Source organism: Rhipicephalus sanguineus, chromosome 9 (assembly GCF_013339695.2).
Source record: "Rhipicephalus sanguineus isolate Rsan-2018 chromosome 9, BIME_Rsan_1.4, whole genome shotgun sequence".
In the NCBI taxonomy this organism is placed as follows: domain Eukaryota; kingdom Metazoa; phylum Arthropoda; class Arachnida; order Ixodida; family Ixodidae; genus Rhipicephalus; species Rhipicephalus sanguineus.
This window is the reverse complement of record NC_051184.2, coordinates 90,323,267-90,340,819: the sequence shown is the minus strand read 5'-3', so window position 1 is coordinate 90,340,819 and position 17,553 is coordinate 90,323,267. Positions and strand designations below refer to the sequence as shown.

Genomic DNA, 17,553 nt, shown 5'->3' with positions numbered 1-17,553 from the left:
CTGCGGAATGCAGCCCTGCCCTTAATCAACAAGAAGAACGAGCACCTTTACGTGCGAAGCAACGGAAGCCTGCCCTGAAACACGGAACAGGAATTTGCGTCGTAGAAAAAGTTAAGTGCGCACATATGGGGGCAAGAGAAGGAAAACTGACAAGGCAAACGTGACTATGAACAGAAAGGTTGCGCCGTGGTATCTTTTGTGATGAAAGATTGTACCATCTCTTATGTCAGTGTCTGCATGTCTAACTTCATGATGAATCCTTATTAACTAGCTCAACTTTCTGTTGTTCTAGGGATCGCCATTAGTTTCTAAGGCAAAGGGCTGGATGCTATGCCACATGAAAGTCAAGGTACCACTGAATGTTATCAACCAAGAATGGTCTGCCGCAAGGAAGCCGAGTGCTTACAGCCGTGACCGGCGGCTCGACTGGCAGAGGCCGACCGGAGGGGACAGGGGCGAGGAGGAAAGGAGAGGAGGGGCTCTAGCACTGGCAGGAGGCGTTTGCAGGTGCGGCGGGGTTGTCGGTGAGATGCGTGCCCTTGGCGCCGCCGCCCGCCAGGAGCGCGGGATCCGAGTCGAGGCTCTCGGACATCTTGTCGCAGATGATGTCGACGAGGCGCTCGAAGACGGCCTTGACATTGACATTCTCTTTGGCCGACGTCTCGAAGAACTCCAGCCCGAGCTGGTCGGCCAGTTGCCGGCCACGCTCGGCGCTCACCACCCGCTCGTCCTCCATGTCACACTTGTTGCCCACCAAGATCACCTGGGCGTTGTCCCAAGAGTACGTCTTGATCTGCGTCACCCTGCAGGGTACAACAAGAGAGCAGAGCGTCAGTATTCACGGACGTTTCGTACGTAAATGCTGCTGCTACAACTGACAAGCTATGGTGGTCAAAACCATAGGTATGCACAGGGTTGTCCATTGGAGGGTGGCGGGGAGGGGCAAGTTTTACTGCTGTGCCCTCCCCCCCTTCCCCACCCCTTTGGTTGAGTCCAAAGGATAACAAGCTCCACAATGGATGCAAAGTTAGACATGAAGCGATGAAGTGCTTCTCACGACGGCCTACTTTGGTTCACGGCTTTCCAGGAGTAATGGTGAGAAGTAAACATTTCTTAGAATGCAACATCAGGAATCCCCGGCCGCCATTATCGTCATAAGCCTGCGTGGCCATAGCCATGCACTTTATGTAATGAGGGGACAGGTCCGTCTGACTAAAGGTACAGGGCAGACTTGGTGCACCCCTTAGATAACGTGTGGGGGGTCAACCCCCCCTGCCTCCCCTATGCACATGACTATGTTCGGGGCAACATCCCAACGTCCTCTGATGACATTATGTGCTACCCCATGCCCTAGCCTGAAAGTAGATGGCTGACATAGGTTCTGCAGCATCCTCTTCAGCCATCACAATCAATCTTGGCATGTAAATTGTGTATTATTCCCTCACAAATATGCTTCGTCCATAACACCTGTCGTGCAATATTTAGCAACCGCACAAATGCTTACAACGTTTTTACAATCGGGTTGCAGCCGTGAGTAGCCTCGTAAAAGTTGCTTATTGGGCGAGTCAGTACATTACTCTGCGATAAAATGCCGGTAAACGGGAAGGAAACCAACTGCATGCAATGTGGTCTCTCTAACAGCGTGTTTGTGTTCCGTTTCAAAAAATGCATGGATCACACTATAAATTAAATGAACAACAAAACAGATAAACAGACTAAATCAAAATGAGTATTCTGTCACTTTTTGATGGACACAAGCTGTCACACATTATGTAAGCTAATTGAAAAACGAGAATTATTTTGCAGGACATGAACTGCATGTCAAACTATAGGCAGCTGACATCACCCCGACCAGCCATACAAGCCAGTAAAATACCTATGGTACCAATAAGGGCTCTGGCTCCCTGCCATCATCACATGCTTGGGCAATGCGGTCTCACTCACCAGTCTTGAACACTGTTGAAAGACTCTTCGTTAGTGACATCATACATTAGGATGAAGCCCATAGCCCCACGGTAGTAGGCCGTTGTGATTGTTCGGTAGCGCTCCTGGCCAGCTGTGTCCTGCGAGGAATTCCACACAGATCGCTCACAGCTTGCTTTCTGCTCCCAAAACAAAAGCATAATAAGCCAATTTATCTACCTCGGCAATACGTCATAGCCAGGGGCAATGCAACAGTGGAGAGCTTCATTAATTTATGATTCAGTGAATCAACTGGTCAGACTCTTAAGACAGCAGTCTCACTTAACGTGAAATTTCTCTTACTACAAACACTTTCAACTGCCTAAAAAGTTCTGGAAGTGGTGGACTGAGTGCCACTCACTCAAAATGCCTTGATTCCGAAGGCACTCTGATCGGAACAGAGAAAGTGTACTTCGGCACAGCACAATTGTGCTATATGAAGTAGAATCATAAGCACGCAGTAAGCCCTACCAGCTCTCACGCACTAAAAGTGATGGAAGGATATGTTCTACACGAGCTTTTGACGTACAGGAGTTGTTCTAGTTTTTAAGGTTAGCATATGCTAGCACCCGTACACTGTTGCATAAAGCCATTACTTCGGACAGGCTTCAAAGAGGTTAAGGATCAGATGAAAGGGTATGTAGTGTCATCATCATCGCCATTCATCATCATCGTCATTTTTCAACCACTGCGCCGCGTCTCTCGCGCAGCTCATGCTGGGCGCTCGAGGCGTGAGGAAGAAGTGCCAGTTAAGAACGAGCTCACGCTCCTGGCGGTTAGGACGCTTGCAGCCGCCACTCTGCTTCGGCAATCGCATTCCAAAATAAAGTGGCGAGACAACGACACGGCCACGTCGGCCATGGCCTGCTTCTTCCATGGCCTTCTAATAAAGTAGCGAGAACGGCACGGCCACGCTAGCCACCTTGACGTCTCTCTCTCTCGCTACAGGTCTATTGCCAGATTGAATCACAAGGAGCAAACATAGCTTCCACGGGGTTACGTACACTGCTACTGCATTTTTTATCCTCCGATTCAGCTTCTAAGAATGAAGTACACATTAATGGAAACTCTAGCATCTCATACCATCCTAAATTTGTGACGTTTTATTTTCATTTCATACCTAGTAGGGCAATGCTGCAGTGACTGCATTCCTAACAAAAAAAAACGGTGTGGGCCACTTAGACGCATAAAAATGTTACGTGTTGTACGTAGTCTCACATAATGTTTACTGTGTAAGCTGTAACCACAATTCAATAAAATGTTTGTACTGGACTTGGACTAGAAAAATTTGTACTGGACTCGAAATCATAATCATGGCCGATATTCGCCGCACTTCAAGAAATGCTACAAGACCAGTGGCCTGCTTGGTGTCTAATGGTGCATAATGTCCACATCACATTCGGTGACTGAACTCCTTGAAACATTGAGAATTTAAGAAAAACTGAACCGGTACAGTTATCAGCACACAAATGAAGTTTGAGAACACTTTTCACTGTATGGTTACCACAACTTTTACTGCTGTTTTCTGCTATGCTGCTGCATCCAAGCTTTGCCCATGTGCGTGGCTGTGCACTCCTAGCTTTTAAATTACATAGCAAAAAAGAAAAAGGAAGAAAACACACGCAAAAAAAGACCCAATTTACCCAAATTTGGAGCTTGACCCTCTTGTCGTGTCGGAAGACCGTCTTGACTTTGAAGTCTATGCCTACCGTGGAGACAAAGGCCGACGTAAAGGAGTCGTCGGCGTACCGGAACAGGAACGACGTCTTGCCAACACTGCTGTTTCCAATTATGAGGATTTTGAACATGTAATCAAAGTTCTGGTCCACCGCATCCTTTTGCCACTTTTGGTCCTGCGTTCCCGCCATCTGCACACACACAAAGGAAAAAGAAGGAGACAGAATGTCACGTCGAGAAGCAAGTTCAGGGTGTGCAGGTCTTCAAAAATTCAATTCAATTCTATTTCCTTCACAACGCACATACAAGCACACTTTGCCGCTGTTTGTTCTGTCTCGTTTCCTAATCTTACATGCACTGTCAATACTTTTTAATGGGTGCATACCAACGTGCTCAATCCTCAAATTTTTTTCAAGACACACACAACCCTGAGTTGAAGGCTCCCCTGACAAGAAAGCTTTAAGCATAAAGCTCGACGGAGGCCAGGGGCGCCAACTTCAATTTAAATACTTCAGATTAAATAAAACAAACAAACACAACTTCAAATTAAATAAACTGTGGGCTTCAAAGTAACAAAAAAGCACAGCGGGTCATGAGTGGCTCTTTAGTGGAGGACTGCAGATTAACTTTGACGCCCTAGTGCTTATTAATGTGCAGCCAAAGTACGGTAAACGAGTGTCTTTACTGTCCCCCACTACACTGATGAAAACAACATTATTCTTATTATTATTATTAGAAGTAGTAGTAGCAGTAGCATCTGCTCCCATCGGAAGGTGGCTGCCGCAGCAGCCGTGTTCCAAATGGAGCATGAACTCACAAACCCGTGCTCAGCAGCGCAATGTGCCAGCGAGATGCGGATCCAGGTTTTATTTTTTTGAAAGGGAAGTCCAATACTGAGATGGTGATAAAATGATGATGAAGATGACTGCAAGAATGGTTGCTATCAATATTAACAAACTTATTCACATCCCTCTTATCTTTATAATGACACAATTGTTTTCTTAAACAAGAAGAGTGTTAGCATTCAAGTGTGCGTTCGTCCCGCTGCAACCTTTTTTCCGAGGCATATGGAGACAGCAATAGTGCAGCAGTATGTCAGTTTTGGCTAGATACAGAAATGAGGAAAACATTTTAATGTTGTAGTATTCAGATCAGCTGCGTGTGCACGGATAGTGAAGGACCCATACTACAAATAGTTCTCTTTCATAATCATTAAACCTTTCTTGTCTCTTCAGAGCAAAAAGAAAAAAAAAAGCAACAGCTGGAGATATGGACTTCCTGAGTTTGTCATGTGCCGTATGTTTGTGCACACAAGTTTTAAAGATGCCCCGCAACATTTTTTTCAGCATGGTCGGCAAACGCTGCCGGTCGGTAGTCGAGGCTCCCGAGAACATGCAAGGCCAACATTATAGCGCATCACACGGCCTGGAATTTACAATTAATTCTCAAAGTCATCTAGAAACCGTTCCCTCTTCTTTCTACAAATGATGCCACATACCCAAATGACTGCGCCATATACCCAATTTCGCAGTCATTGGCTGATTTGAGCATCGTGAGCTGCATAGCTACCGAGGCTGCCGTGGGAGGCCGCCACGTGCCCGCATTTACGTTTGCGATCACATTGAAAGTAAGCTGTGCGTTTGCAGACAAAAAAAGAAAAAGTGCTCAAGGCCATGACACGCGCTTGACGCAACATCTTTCCCCCGTGCCATCACTACCTGCTTAGCCTCCAGCGAGCTCGTCAGGACGAGAGAACAGAGAAACCAATTACAGCGTGTGACAAATTTCTTCAACTCCGATCGTACTTGATGGATTTCAAAAATTTTTGAGGCGGTCTATTCGTGAGGCCATGAACTTCTTCATTAAAGCCATTTGATGATTACTTGGAAAAGTGTTGCAGGGACCCTTTAAGCAAGGGAATGGGTGTTAAGGAGATTATGATGTACTCCCTGGATCCACGCTTGGCCATAGCCACTGAGCCATTGTAGCAAGTTTCCCCACAACTCCTACATAGAAAATCTTTTCGAAGGTGCTTTCTTTCACTCTTCCTCCAATTTTGCAAAGAAAACTGGCTGCGTGGCTAAATGAACTGGGTGAATACCTGAGACAGAGTAATCGAAGGTGATGACCTGGTGAGCCGATTTTGATGCCCGTGTGCAACGTTTGTTCTTGCAAGGGTTTTCATGTCAGCAATGTGGGCCCATCCTGGAGGAAGCGCAGTGTAGCGGCATTGACGCACCTCACAGTCTTAACTAACAGAGCTAACCAATATGCAAACTCTACTGGTAAGCTGACAATTGTGCTGCAACAGATGGCACGTGGACCAATCAGGTTTTAGTATAGTGTAGTCTAGGACTTTTTTTTTAACATTGAACCTGTTGAACCCTTGACCAGAACATGAAGACCTTATTTTCGGTTTCACCTTAAACTGACAGGCAGCCTTCACGAGCAAGAAAAATTGTCGACATCATCTTATTACTAAAAGGCTGGCAGCAACATAACAGTAGCAGCTTGGTAAAACAGAAAAAAAGAAAGAACAAAGGCATCTATCTCCACTGGAAGAATGCGTGACCTACTTTAGCGAGTGGCAAGACATATGTGCCCGAGACCCCCACATGAACTCCATAAAGCACGACCTCAATATCGCTTTGTCTTCAGCCATGACACAAGGCTCACGATACAAAAGTGTCCAAGAAAAAAAATAAGCAAACGAGAAGAACGGGTAGGGAAGGGGGCGGACAGGCGCTTTGCACGCAGCGTGAAAGGCAACGCCGTGAGAGAGAGAGGGCGAACCGAAAGCGAATCTCCGACCCAATAAGGAGTGCAGGATCGCGGCGGCGGCGACGCCAAAGAGGGCCCCGGCCAGCCTGCCTCGCGCACAATGTCCCGCATCGACCACGCGCGAACGGAACGTTTCCAGGATCGGGGCGCTGCGCCCGTGACCCAGATCCGTGGCCGGGATCCGGGCCACGCACCACTCGAGGCGCGCGAGCGCACCCACGTTAGGCCTAACTGACCCGGCGTCGGCATGCGGCCCGGCCTTCTTCTCCCCACCCCTTCTCTCCGGCGAGGCCAGCATGCGCGTCGTCTGCTGTCAAACGCACGAGCGCGCCGCAGTTTCGCACTTTCTCTCTCACCCTCTTTCACCTCCCTCTCTCCACGACAACCGCGTAATGGTCTATAAATAGACGCTTTATGACGCGGCAGCGAGGGAGAGGGCAGCGAGGAGTCGCGAGTAAAACACAAGTGCAGATGAAACGCGAAAACGGCAATCGCGAGCTGGCTTCTCTGTATGCAGAATGATCGAGCCGCTCGCGTCGGAAAAAAGAAGCTCACTGAGAAGTCGGCTCCGCCCCGGCAATGGTGTGCCCGCAGGGAAGACAGCTTCGAAGGCGCCACCCCGAACAACTGCTGCGCGCTTTTTCCGGGGAAAAAGAGAGTTCGCTTCCCGAAACAGCTGCCCACGCCGATGACGAATGAAGGACGACGGATCCTCGAAGTAACGACGACAAAAGAAAGAAAAGGGACGGCAAAGTATAATAAGCCGTTCGATTGAGAGTGCGCCATGATCGACTTCGTTCCAAGCGACGCTGCAGGTCTGTTGCAAACGGCCAATGCCGGACTGGTACGCGCACTGTCAGGTTACAATGCCTGGAATATACTGTATATAACAAGGTGGTGGTTAATGCGAAGCATGTTACAGGAATCGAATGAAATTTCACGAACAGTTTTCAAGTCAGCATCAACAAAGCAAAATTCCCGAGCTAAAGTTTAGAAAAGGGATTTTATGTGACGTAGAGAAAGCAATTGATACAAGCAAACATGTACAACTAGAATCGGTGTGAAATATATACTAGAACACATAATTTTCAAAATAAATAACTAAAGATAGTTTGTGTGAATCTACACAAACTAGTTTTTGCATATCCAGAAACACAAATAGTTTGTTAATTCGGCCAGAAATTATCGTCCACATCAACGTGCTTCACTGCAGAAAGACGTCTAGGAAGATGGCGTCTTCAAAATCCTATATTAATCTGGGAATTCAAAGTGTCACTATTTCTAACGACACAAGAAACAAGTTCAGGGGAGGATCGAGGCGTGAAGTGACGAGAAATAGAAACAGCAACTGCCTTCCTTAGCAGCGTGTTAATGTATGCTTTGCTCACCCTCTGCCAACTTCAAAATTAGATTCCACGCCTGCAAAGCTGATGATCTCGACGAGGGGGAAGACACGACAAAATAAAACTGGTGCACGTACTCATTTACTCTTTCTCATGGCCGCAACGGCGTCATGAGTACATGATTGCCAGCAAGGTTTGTAGACGTCAGTGATCTTGTCGTCACTCGTAATTGTACGGCACGTGCACGCGTGTGTAATTAAGGAACAAGCGCTCTTTCGCATGACACCAGTGTACTGTGGAGACACGACAAAATAAGACTGGTGTATGTACTCACTCTTTTTCATGGCCTCAACGACGTCATAAGTACACGATTGCCAGCAAAGTTTGTAGACGTCAGTGATAATCTTGTTACTCGTAATTGTACAGCACGTGCACGCATGTGTAATTAAAAAAAAAAAAGCGCTTTTTGTAAGACGCAAAAGTGATTTAACCATTCCGCGCGATTAGAAAATTTTGTAACCGATGTCCTTAGTTGTGATTATTTTCTACTCACGGTGGCTCTAGCGAGCTTTTCTGAGATATGGCCGTGCCCGTACAATCGGGAGGATTGTTCGAAATTCGGTAGTCTCCCGGGCAAATCGGGAGAGTTGGCAGGTATGGATTAGAAGAAGAGAAAGCTTGGGCCCAAAGAAGGAAAAAGAAAGCAAGGTGGGGAAATGGGGAGCTATATAGGATGGAGAGGTTGGCTTGACCTCCTCCTCCACTTTTGTAGTTGGGGGAGAGTGTGCAAAGCGGAGGCTAATACGCTACTAAGTTGCTGCCTTCGAAACCGTTTCGACGTCTCGAAACGTTGGCTCTAGCGACATTCCCTGCTCAACGATTACTCATCGCACTGAGCGTCCATGTTCTCCTGATCTTCTCTCTTGTGCAGTAGGGAATAGTGACACTTTGAATACCCAGATGAAATTTGTATTTTTAAAACGACATAATTCCAGACTTCTTTCTGTAATGAAGTATGATGGTGTGGACGATAATTTCTGCCCAAATTCAACTTGTATCCAGTTGACTATTTTCTCAACGAGGCACTTTGCATAGCCGAGTTGCGTGCCTACCATAACAAGGCGCATACCATGAGCACTCTCTAGTGTTGGCTTACATTGGCTATGCCCACTGTTGTAACAACGCAAATGCAACTTTTTCTTCATTCAATGTCAACCGAAAGATGGATTTGTCTTTCGAGTTGTTGCTTTTTTTCTCTGCATCAGAAACACGTTATGTACACAACTTCGTTTCTAGGAAAGATCATATGACCAGAGAAAGCTTTAAAGATCGTTCGCGACAAAACCTATTGAGCTCCCTGATAATATGAGATAGTAAACCTCAATAAAGTAGCTATTGCAAAGCCGTAAGGTTACAAACCGAATTTTCTAAATAGAATATCCTTAAAGATCTACTATAGTAGAATACACGGGCCCCTAGCGATGCGCAACGCAATTACACGATAACGCGAACATGAATAACGTTTATTCCACAATCTCAAGCGGCTCGCCGGAAGCTCTTAAAGATGGCTACTTCTCTCCTAAAAATATGCCAACAAGCTTTAGAAGTGTTCAAAGAAAATTGACTGATTGAAATACCTTCATATAAAATCTTCCGAAGACCGAAAACGGTCCCCACCCAAGGCATGCTTTTCCCCAACACGACCCTTTATGAGGAGAAGCCCGCTTTCATGAACACCGTTTACTGTATGCCCAATGAGACTTTCTAGCCATAAAAAAAAGAAAAAATCACAGCATATCCACGGAGTGAATGATGATGATGAGTGGGCGAAGCTGCGGAGGTTCATCGGTAAACCGTGAATTTTCCGTGAATTCTGCCCAGTACATCATCACCGACGTGAGATCGGGCGCGTTTATACTAAAGGTTCGATGAGTTATGACGACTTGCAGCTCACTTTAATTTTACATGTACGCTGTGAATTTTCATTGTTTAGAAAACCATTGCTTTAGAAAACATCTGGCGTGTTTCGTTAAGCAGCTGGCGTCTTTTCGTTTTGCTTTAGAAACGTCTGGCGTTCTTTCGTTTTGCTTTTACAAAACATCTGGCGTCTTTCGTTGGTTTATTTCATCAATCAACGGCGTTTTGAACAAAATTTTTATTGTTTAATCACGCACAGGAGAAATCTCACCAGGCACTACCTTGGAGGTAAACAATGGCTGCTAATGGGAATGAGAGACAGAAGAAGTCGGCTTTTAGCTAACACTTACACTTCTACTAACGTTTCCTACTGGAACATGCCAATGGCTGCTAATGGGGAATGAGAGACAGAAGAATTCGGCTTTTAGTTAACGCGCACGCTGCGAATTTTTTATTGTTCAACAACGCACAGGAAAAATCTCCCACCGGCACCACCTTGGAGGTCAAAGCGTAAGACTGGTTACGCACTACGACTACTACGACTACGAGGGACGAACGGGTGCCGCCTTAAGGAGCTTCGCCCCTAAAGGGGGGGGGGGTCTTTAAACACATCGGAAGAACTACTCTTTGAGCGATCTATTCTCAGTGACCGGAACGGTTCCAATAAACAACCGCCTGTCAGCTAACAGGAATCCCAGAAGAGGGTTTCTCCTCATAGTAAATCCCAGTGTGGAGAAGTCAGCGTTAAGGACACTGCCAGCCACACAGGTCTGACGACGTGTTGGTAGAAATGAAAAAAAAAAAAAAAGAAGAAAACACGAATTATAGTCGCGGACTTGACCACGCTGCTCGCGACTAAGGTAGTTAGTATGATTTTAAACTGACACAGGCAGTCGCAGAAATAGCGGTCTCGGCACCTAGCGGGAAGCCTTGGTATGGTGCAACAACAGAGGCACCCGTACTAGTGTCCGTAGTCTGCTGTCATTTAGCATGCCGCAATCGTACTTCAAATTGCACTCTTGATATTACTAGATACGTCTTAAAAGTTCGGTGAATGGTCCCATACATTAAAAACCACGCTGGTTAGGATAAGGCGCCAGTGCAAATGCATTGAGAGGCATGTCCACAAGCGCCCCCTATGGTGAAAACTACCGAAATAAAGCAGTGGTGCACGCTGCGACCAAGCTAACGGAATCAGTGTGAGAATTCGTGTCACTGCAATACAGAGCGCAAATGCAGCAACGCGTTGACACGGGGTTTTGCTTCAAGTCAGGAAAAACGGCGAAGGGGACTCATGGAACGTTAGTGCAAATGTACAGCGTTGAAGCGGTGAGCAATAATCCATGTTTTAGCGGTTTAAACACTTTAGAGACAAAAAAAAAAGTGGCGAGGAGACGTTTCGGATATCTAACGACGCGTGACCACGGCGCTTTGAGCGATTCCACAAGACGCGTTTGCTGGCAGTTTCCTGCAGCTTTGCAACCGATGTCAGAAGCGTGTTAAAGCTAATGGCGATTACTTTTATTGTCAGTGAAGGTATTCGGCTTTCCCTTACTTCCTGAGACTATTCACCGAACTTTTCAGACACACTTTGTATACAAGAAAGAAGAGAATTTTTTTCGAGGGGCTCGTTTCTTCGTTGGGCACATCCAAATGAATATGGCAATTATGCCAAGGAAAACATAATCACATTAATTGTTGCGTTTAACTGTGTTGTAGTAATTGTTCCTTACATTGAAATGGATTATAGTGGACCAAAAATCACCCTTTCCGTCGGTGGGATTCGAACCCACAGCATTCGAACTACGCGTCCAGGGATCACACGTACAGACATATCCAACGAGGTGTACGGGGAGGCGCCTTCCGTCGTAACTCAATTGGTAGAGCATCGGACGCCTAATTCGAAGGTTGTGGGTTCGGATCCTACCGATGGAAAGGGTGTTTTTTTTTGTCCGCTTTAAACCATTCCAATTTACGTCCTAATTACTACACTACCGTTAAAGACAATTAATGTCATCTATGCTTTCCTTGGCCCATTTGTCTGTTGGATTCATTGACCTCGTATAAAGGCACTTGCATTTACGCGCATTACATGGTTAAAAAAAAAACAGTTAACACTAACGACGAAACGAATGAGACAGCAGAAGCACGACGAGCCGCGCAGTTTTTCATTGCGCGGTGGAACACTTGAGTGATCTTGTACGCATGTACTCTTGAGAGTGAGTACGCGGAATTAAAAGGTGTGTTTGTTCCCTGTCAGGTGTGGAATGCCGTAGACTAATTCCAACGCAAATGGGTGCCGACGGTGGATGGATAGCAGTAATGGCACATCCCGCCACTTCCCGACAGAGGTATACAATCGCTGTCCATTAAACCAATGCTCTTTCCAGTGAACTTTATCCCTACACGTATTGAACATTTCTAATAAAAGAATGCTCCAAAGAAGTCAGTGGGATCCCTGGAATAGGAGCGCCACCCATACACGCCAGTCACCATCACGCTTGTGCCATTAAAGGTGCTATTCCACAACGTTGTGCACATTAACAAGGTACAATTGCACATTCTGACTGGCAATTCAGCTTTCCATTCTACTAAAAAAAGCAGGTGCCATAAAGAAAATCGACTAATTGCAAGCCACTGACCGCGGATATCTGGTCGATACACAAAGTCATGGTGCTCTTCGGCCACACCGCCTGACCCTCGCGACAAAAAAAGAAACGGGGACGTCATACCATCACAACCATAAAAACCGGTTGTCAGTCACCTTAAATAAGTACGTTTTAATGGATTACCAATGGCACGCGTTTTATCTTCAAAGTACGCAAAAGGAGAGAGGGAGAGAGAATAGTGCGCAAAAGGAAAGTTTAAAAGCGCCTAGGACGCAATTATTCATGGCTGAATTATCGAGTGGCGGATTGGAATTGTTCCAATATAAGGTCAGTATTCCGCAATTAAGCCGGATAAAATACCCAAATCAGGCTTGTTTTAGTGCTCTTCTTAGCGTTAAGACGTCAGCATCAAGGTACACGTGACCTTGGCCTTCAAAGTTTGCGAAAAAGTACACCGCAAGCGCCTTGGACACGGTCACTGATTGACTGAAGTAAATCCGATACACAATCGCCAGCAGAGCAAAGGGGGTATTCAAGAACACTTTAGTATTAATTGTTCACCCAGACACGCGTGCGTGCGTGTGTGTGGTTCACTTATGCAGTGATTGACCGAAGTAATTTCAATGCGCACACGCCTCCAAACCGAACGAAGACTCAGGACAAATTTTCTTTCTCAGCATTTCCTTTTCAGGACGAAAAGAATTATGTCTAAGAAACGCATCGCTGTGTACTTCTTACCCCTTAAATGTACGCGAAATAGCCCTAAAGGTGTCAAGGGCGCTTAGTTGAATGGTTGGTTGGAATACTCCTCGATATTCCGTCATCTCTCGACCAAAAGAAATCCCTCAAGCGGGCATTTCCTCTCAGTTGCTTCTCAAGTAGATAATATGGCTTTAAAAAGCAAAGGAAGAACTGTGTGTGTGTGTGTGTGTGTGTGTGTGTGTGTGTGTGTGTGTGTGTGTGTGTGTGTGTGTGTGTGTGTGTGTGTGTGCGCGCGTGTGTGTGTGTGTGTGTGTGTGTGTGTGTGTGTGTGTGTGTGTGTGTGTGTGTGTGTGTGTGTGTGTGTGTGTGTGTGTGTGTGTGTGTGTGTGTGTGTGTGTGTGTGTGTGTGTGTGTGTGTGTGTGTGTGTGTGTGTGTGTGTGTGTGTGTAACTGCTTCCCGCCTGCCAAACAAGCCCACGACCAAACAGGGGGCTGCATCCGCGAGGTTTTGAAATGTTTCTCAAGTACCGTAAACGGCTTACACTGAAAATACACCCCGAAATAGAAGGCTCGCAATAATCGGATCGAGATGGAAGCAGGCAGCCAGGCGTTCGCACCGCGGGGGAATCAACGCACGCCGGAGTCGCGCTCAGCAGCTCGCAGGTCTATCTACGTGGAGCGGGCGCATGCCTCGCCTCCGGGGCATCAATGCCGTTTACGCATTTATGGAAAGCCTTCTCCGCACTATATAGTACAAACGCTCGAGTCAGACTGCGCGGCGGCGTGGGAGCCGAGAGACGATTCTTGAGAATGCTAATGCGACGAACCGAATGAAACGGAGGCGAGGATAGAGGGGGCGTATAAAGAGCGCAAAAGGATACCGACGAGAGAGAGAGAGAGAGAGAGTACATGTTCAACGCGTACTTCTTTTTCACTCCCTCTCTCTCTCTTTCTCGCGAGCGCGTTCGAGAGCTCCACCTTTTTTGGGGGAGTAGATTTCGCGGTTTCGGCGGCGGCGCGTTTAATGAGGAACGTAGGTGTGCGCTGCAGCGTGAAAAAAAAAACAACATAATCCGTGCTCGCTGAGTGCTCCCCGAAGGCAGCCTTTTAGTGTTTCCCGATTCAAAGGGGGTATTACGCAGGTTTTCGGCGATCTTACAAGCGCTGGCGCCGATGGGAGCTCCATGCCCAGGTAATACGCCGACGGCCCTTATGTGCTAACCAACTACGCTTCAGTTAAGAAGCAGAGAACGGGATGGAGAGCGAAGGTTAGGGATTTTAACCAGTCTATAATAACTGTTATGCCACCCTACGCTATAGGGAAAGGAATGGGGGAGTTTGAAAGTTAATTATCCTTGACCGTTCATGCAAAAACAAGTATTCTTATAAACGTTACCCGTCGCTTACATACTTTAATTGAATATGACGAAATAGTAAGTAGTTAATACCAAGTAATACCGGTGTCACACGGTGCACTGCTGATCGTGATCGAGCCCGCTCAGGATCAAATTTCTCAACAGCGATTGCCCCCCTTCTACAGCTTGCGCAAGAGAGCCAACTGCGATCGTGAAATTCGATCGGGATCAGGCACGATCGTCATAAAAAGTGGCCGTGTGACACCGGTATTACTTTAAAAGTGAGAGGCATATAGAAAGGGGGAGAGGGTTCAAACACACAGACACACAGTCAGTCCTCAGAGTCACGACATCGCTATTGGCCTCTAAAATAATTGCATGCCGAGATCACCCTGTGGTCGAGGCCAGCTAGAGCGAATGCGAGGATAACTGAAGGAAGTGTAGTTGAGAACTGGGCGCCGACGAAGAAACCAAAAGAAAAGAAAGAATAAGACATGTTTCTGAGGGCCCACGAGAGCTTTCGCCACACTAACTGTTCACGCTCACAATTTGCGAGCCTATGTTGCGAAAAAAGGAAGGCCTGGTTTCTAGCACGAACAATGAAACTTCATCTCCGCTAAATTATTTGCGGTGTCACGAAGCTAACAACTGTACCCGCCATGATGTTACTCATCGAAAAGGAGCCTATATGCACGATTAATCGATGGGAGAAAGGTTGGTGAAGATGGTGTGTTGAGAAAAAAAAAGGGGGGGGGGGGGGCTGGACACATGTTTGAAGACTCCGATACGATGATAGTGTTTGTGATTCGATTCATCATCATCATCATCAGCCTGTCTACGCCCACTGCAGGGCAAAGGCCTCTCCCATGTTCCGCCAATCAACCCGGTCCTGTGCTTTCTGCTGCCACGTAATACCTGCAAACTTCTTAATCTCATCTACCCACCTGATTTTCTGTCTCCCCCTCACGCGTTTGCCATCTCTTGGAATCCAGTCAGTTACCCTTAATGACCACCGGTTATCCTGCCGACGTGCTACGTGCCCGGCCCATATCCATTTCTTCTTCTTGATTTCAACTATGATGTCATTAACCCCCGTTTGCTCCCTGACCCACTCTGCTCTCTTCCTGTCTCTTAAGGTTACACCTATCATTTTCCTTTCCATCGCTCGCTGCGTCGTCCTCAATTTAAGTTGAACCCTCTTTGTAAGTCTCCAGGTTTCTGCTCCGTAGGTAAGTACCGGTAAGATGCAGCTGTTATATACCTTCCTCTTGAGGGATAGTGGTAGACTACCATTCATGATTTGATAATGCTTGCCGAATGAGCCCCAACCCATCCTTATTCTTCTAGTTATTTCACTCTCATGGTTTGGCTCCGCGGTTACTACCTGTCCTAAGTAGACGTACTCCTTTACAACTTCCAGTGTCTCGCCACCTATCGCAAAGCGCTGTTCTCTACCAAGATTGTTCCACATTACTTTAGTTTTATGCATATTAATTTTCAGACCTACTCTTCTACTTTCCGTATCCAGTTCAGTAATCATGAGCTGCAATTCGTCTCCCGCGTTACTCATCAATGCAATGTCATCAGCGAATCGTAGGTTACTGAGATACTCTCCATTAACTCTTATCCCTAGCTCTTCCCAATCTAGGGCCCTGAAAACCTCCTGTAAACACGCGGTGAATAACATTGGAGAGATCGTGTCTCCCTGCCGTACGCCCTTCTTTATTGGGATTCTGTCGCTTTCTTTATGGAGGACTATAGTGGCTGTGGATCCGCTGTAGATTTCTTCCATTATGTTTATATAGGCTTCGTCGATGCCTTGATTCCGCAGTGCCTGCATGACTGCTGATGTCTCCACCGAGTCAAATGCCTTCTCGTAATCTATGAAGGCTATGTATAGGGGTTGGTTGTATTCCGCGCATTTCTCTATCACCTGATTGATAGTATGAATATGGTCTATTGTTGAGAATCCTGTACGAAATCCTGCCTGGTCCCTTGGTTGATTGAACTCCAATGTCGTATTAATTCTGTTAGCAATTACTTTTGTAAATAGCTTGTAGACAACCGACAGTAAGCTTATGGGCCTGTAATTTTTCAGGTCTTTGACGTCCCCTTTCTTGTGGATCAAGGTGATTCGATTGAATTCCACCATTTACTGCTTGAAAACATCAAACCCGCCTGTAGCTGAGAGGCTAAGGCTTCACGTTGCGGCGCTCGAGGACACGGGCTCGATTCCCGGCCATGTAAGCCGCATTTCAACGAAGGCGAAATGCAAGATGTCCGGTGCAAGAACCGAAGATATTTACTGATTAAGGCAAAAGCCTCAAATGCCTAATCAAACGCGAAATTTGACCGTCGGCGTCCCAAGCGCCAGCAGCTTCGGGGACGAGTGATGCAAAAAATCATCATCACGTGATAACATCACAGATCGCCAAAATTTGTGATGTCATTATGACGTCATCACATGAAATCGTAGCGTGGTCAAAGGTGGTCCGATCACGGAAGCAATGCAAAACCAGGTGAGGTGCCTCCGATCTAGGAGGCAGTGCAGAACCACGTTAGATGCAGAAAGCTTTCAAAGAATGGCGAGGCAGGATCAATACATGGACTGAGAAGACTAAGAAGATGGCTTTCGCCTTCGAATCGTTTTAGGTTACGCATAAGTGACCCTGTGAGTTCTTTATCGGCATCTATATCGACTTTTCGCACACAGACAACCAACGACGCCGACGCCGACACCGGTATTTCTGCGAAGCAAGCACTTTAACGCTATCGCGTTGAAAGATTTCTGCAAGCAGTGAGTGTTCCCTATGGTTCTCTGCAGAGGAAAAGCTGGGAGCATTGCAAAAGTGACGCCAGCTGCTCGCAGAATGTGCGGCAATGCCTCGCCGCTGGTGCAGTTCGCACTCGCCTGCATGTGTCATCGCTACGCAAAACATGCGTCTGCGTTGTACCGACGTCCTGCTCCAACGCTACCAATTGGCCCAGCGGAGCATTATGACTACACTCATGGAGCTAAACAAAGACACACGGTGCCTCATTCATTCATTCATTCATTCATTCATTCATTCATTCATTCATTCATTCATTCATTCATTCATTCATTCATTCATTCGCCAAAGACGACTCGAAGGCGAAATCGATCTGCTTCATCTTCTCAGTAGATTGTATTGATCCCCCCCTGGAAGCTTTTTGCACCCAACGTGA

The 17,553-nt window shown here is 46.6% G+C and overlaps 1 protein-coding gene across 4 annotated transcripts in view; it reads right to left on the bottom strand.

The window, feature by feature from the left end:
• Positions 1–479: 479 nt before the first annotated feature.
• Positions 480–17,553, bottom strand: part of LOC119406003 (ras-related protein Rab-3) — a 111,511-nt gene continuing 94,437 nt past the window's right edge. For 3 of the 4 annotated variants that reach the window (XM_037672835.2, XM_037672837.2, XM_037672836.2), the window contains exons 2-4: positions 3,606–3,830; positions 1,945–2,063; positions 480–803 (exon numbers count right to left, since the gene is read on the bottom strand). In XM_037672835.2, coding sequence (XP_037528763.1) covers positions 482–803; positions 1,945–2,063; positions 3,606–3,830 — 666 coding nt within the window. In that variant the 3' untranslated portion in view covers positions 480–481. Of the gene's footprint in view, positions 804–1,944; positions 2,064–3,605; positions 3,831–5,740; positions 5,840–17,553 lie in introns of those variants that run through there. The other variant, XM_037672834.2, reaches the window with a different exon arrangement.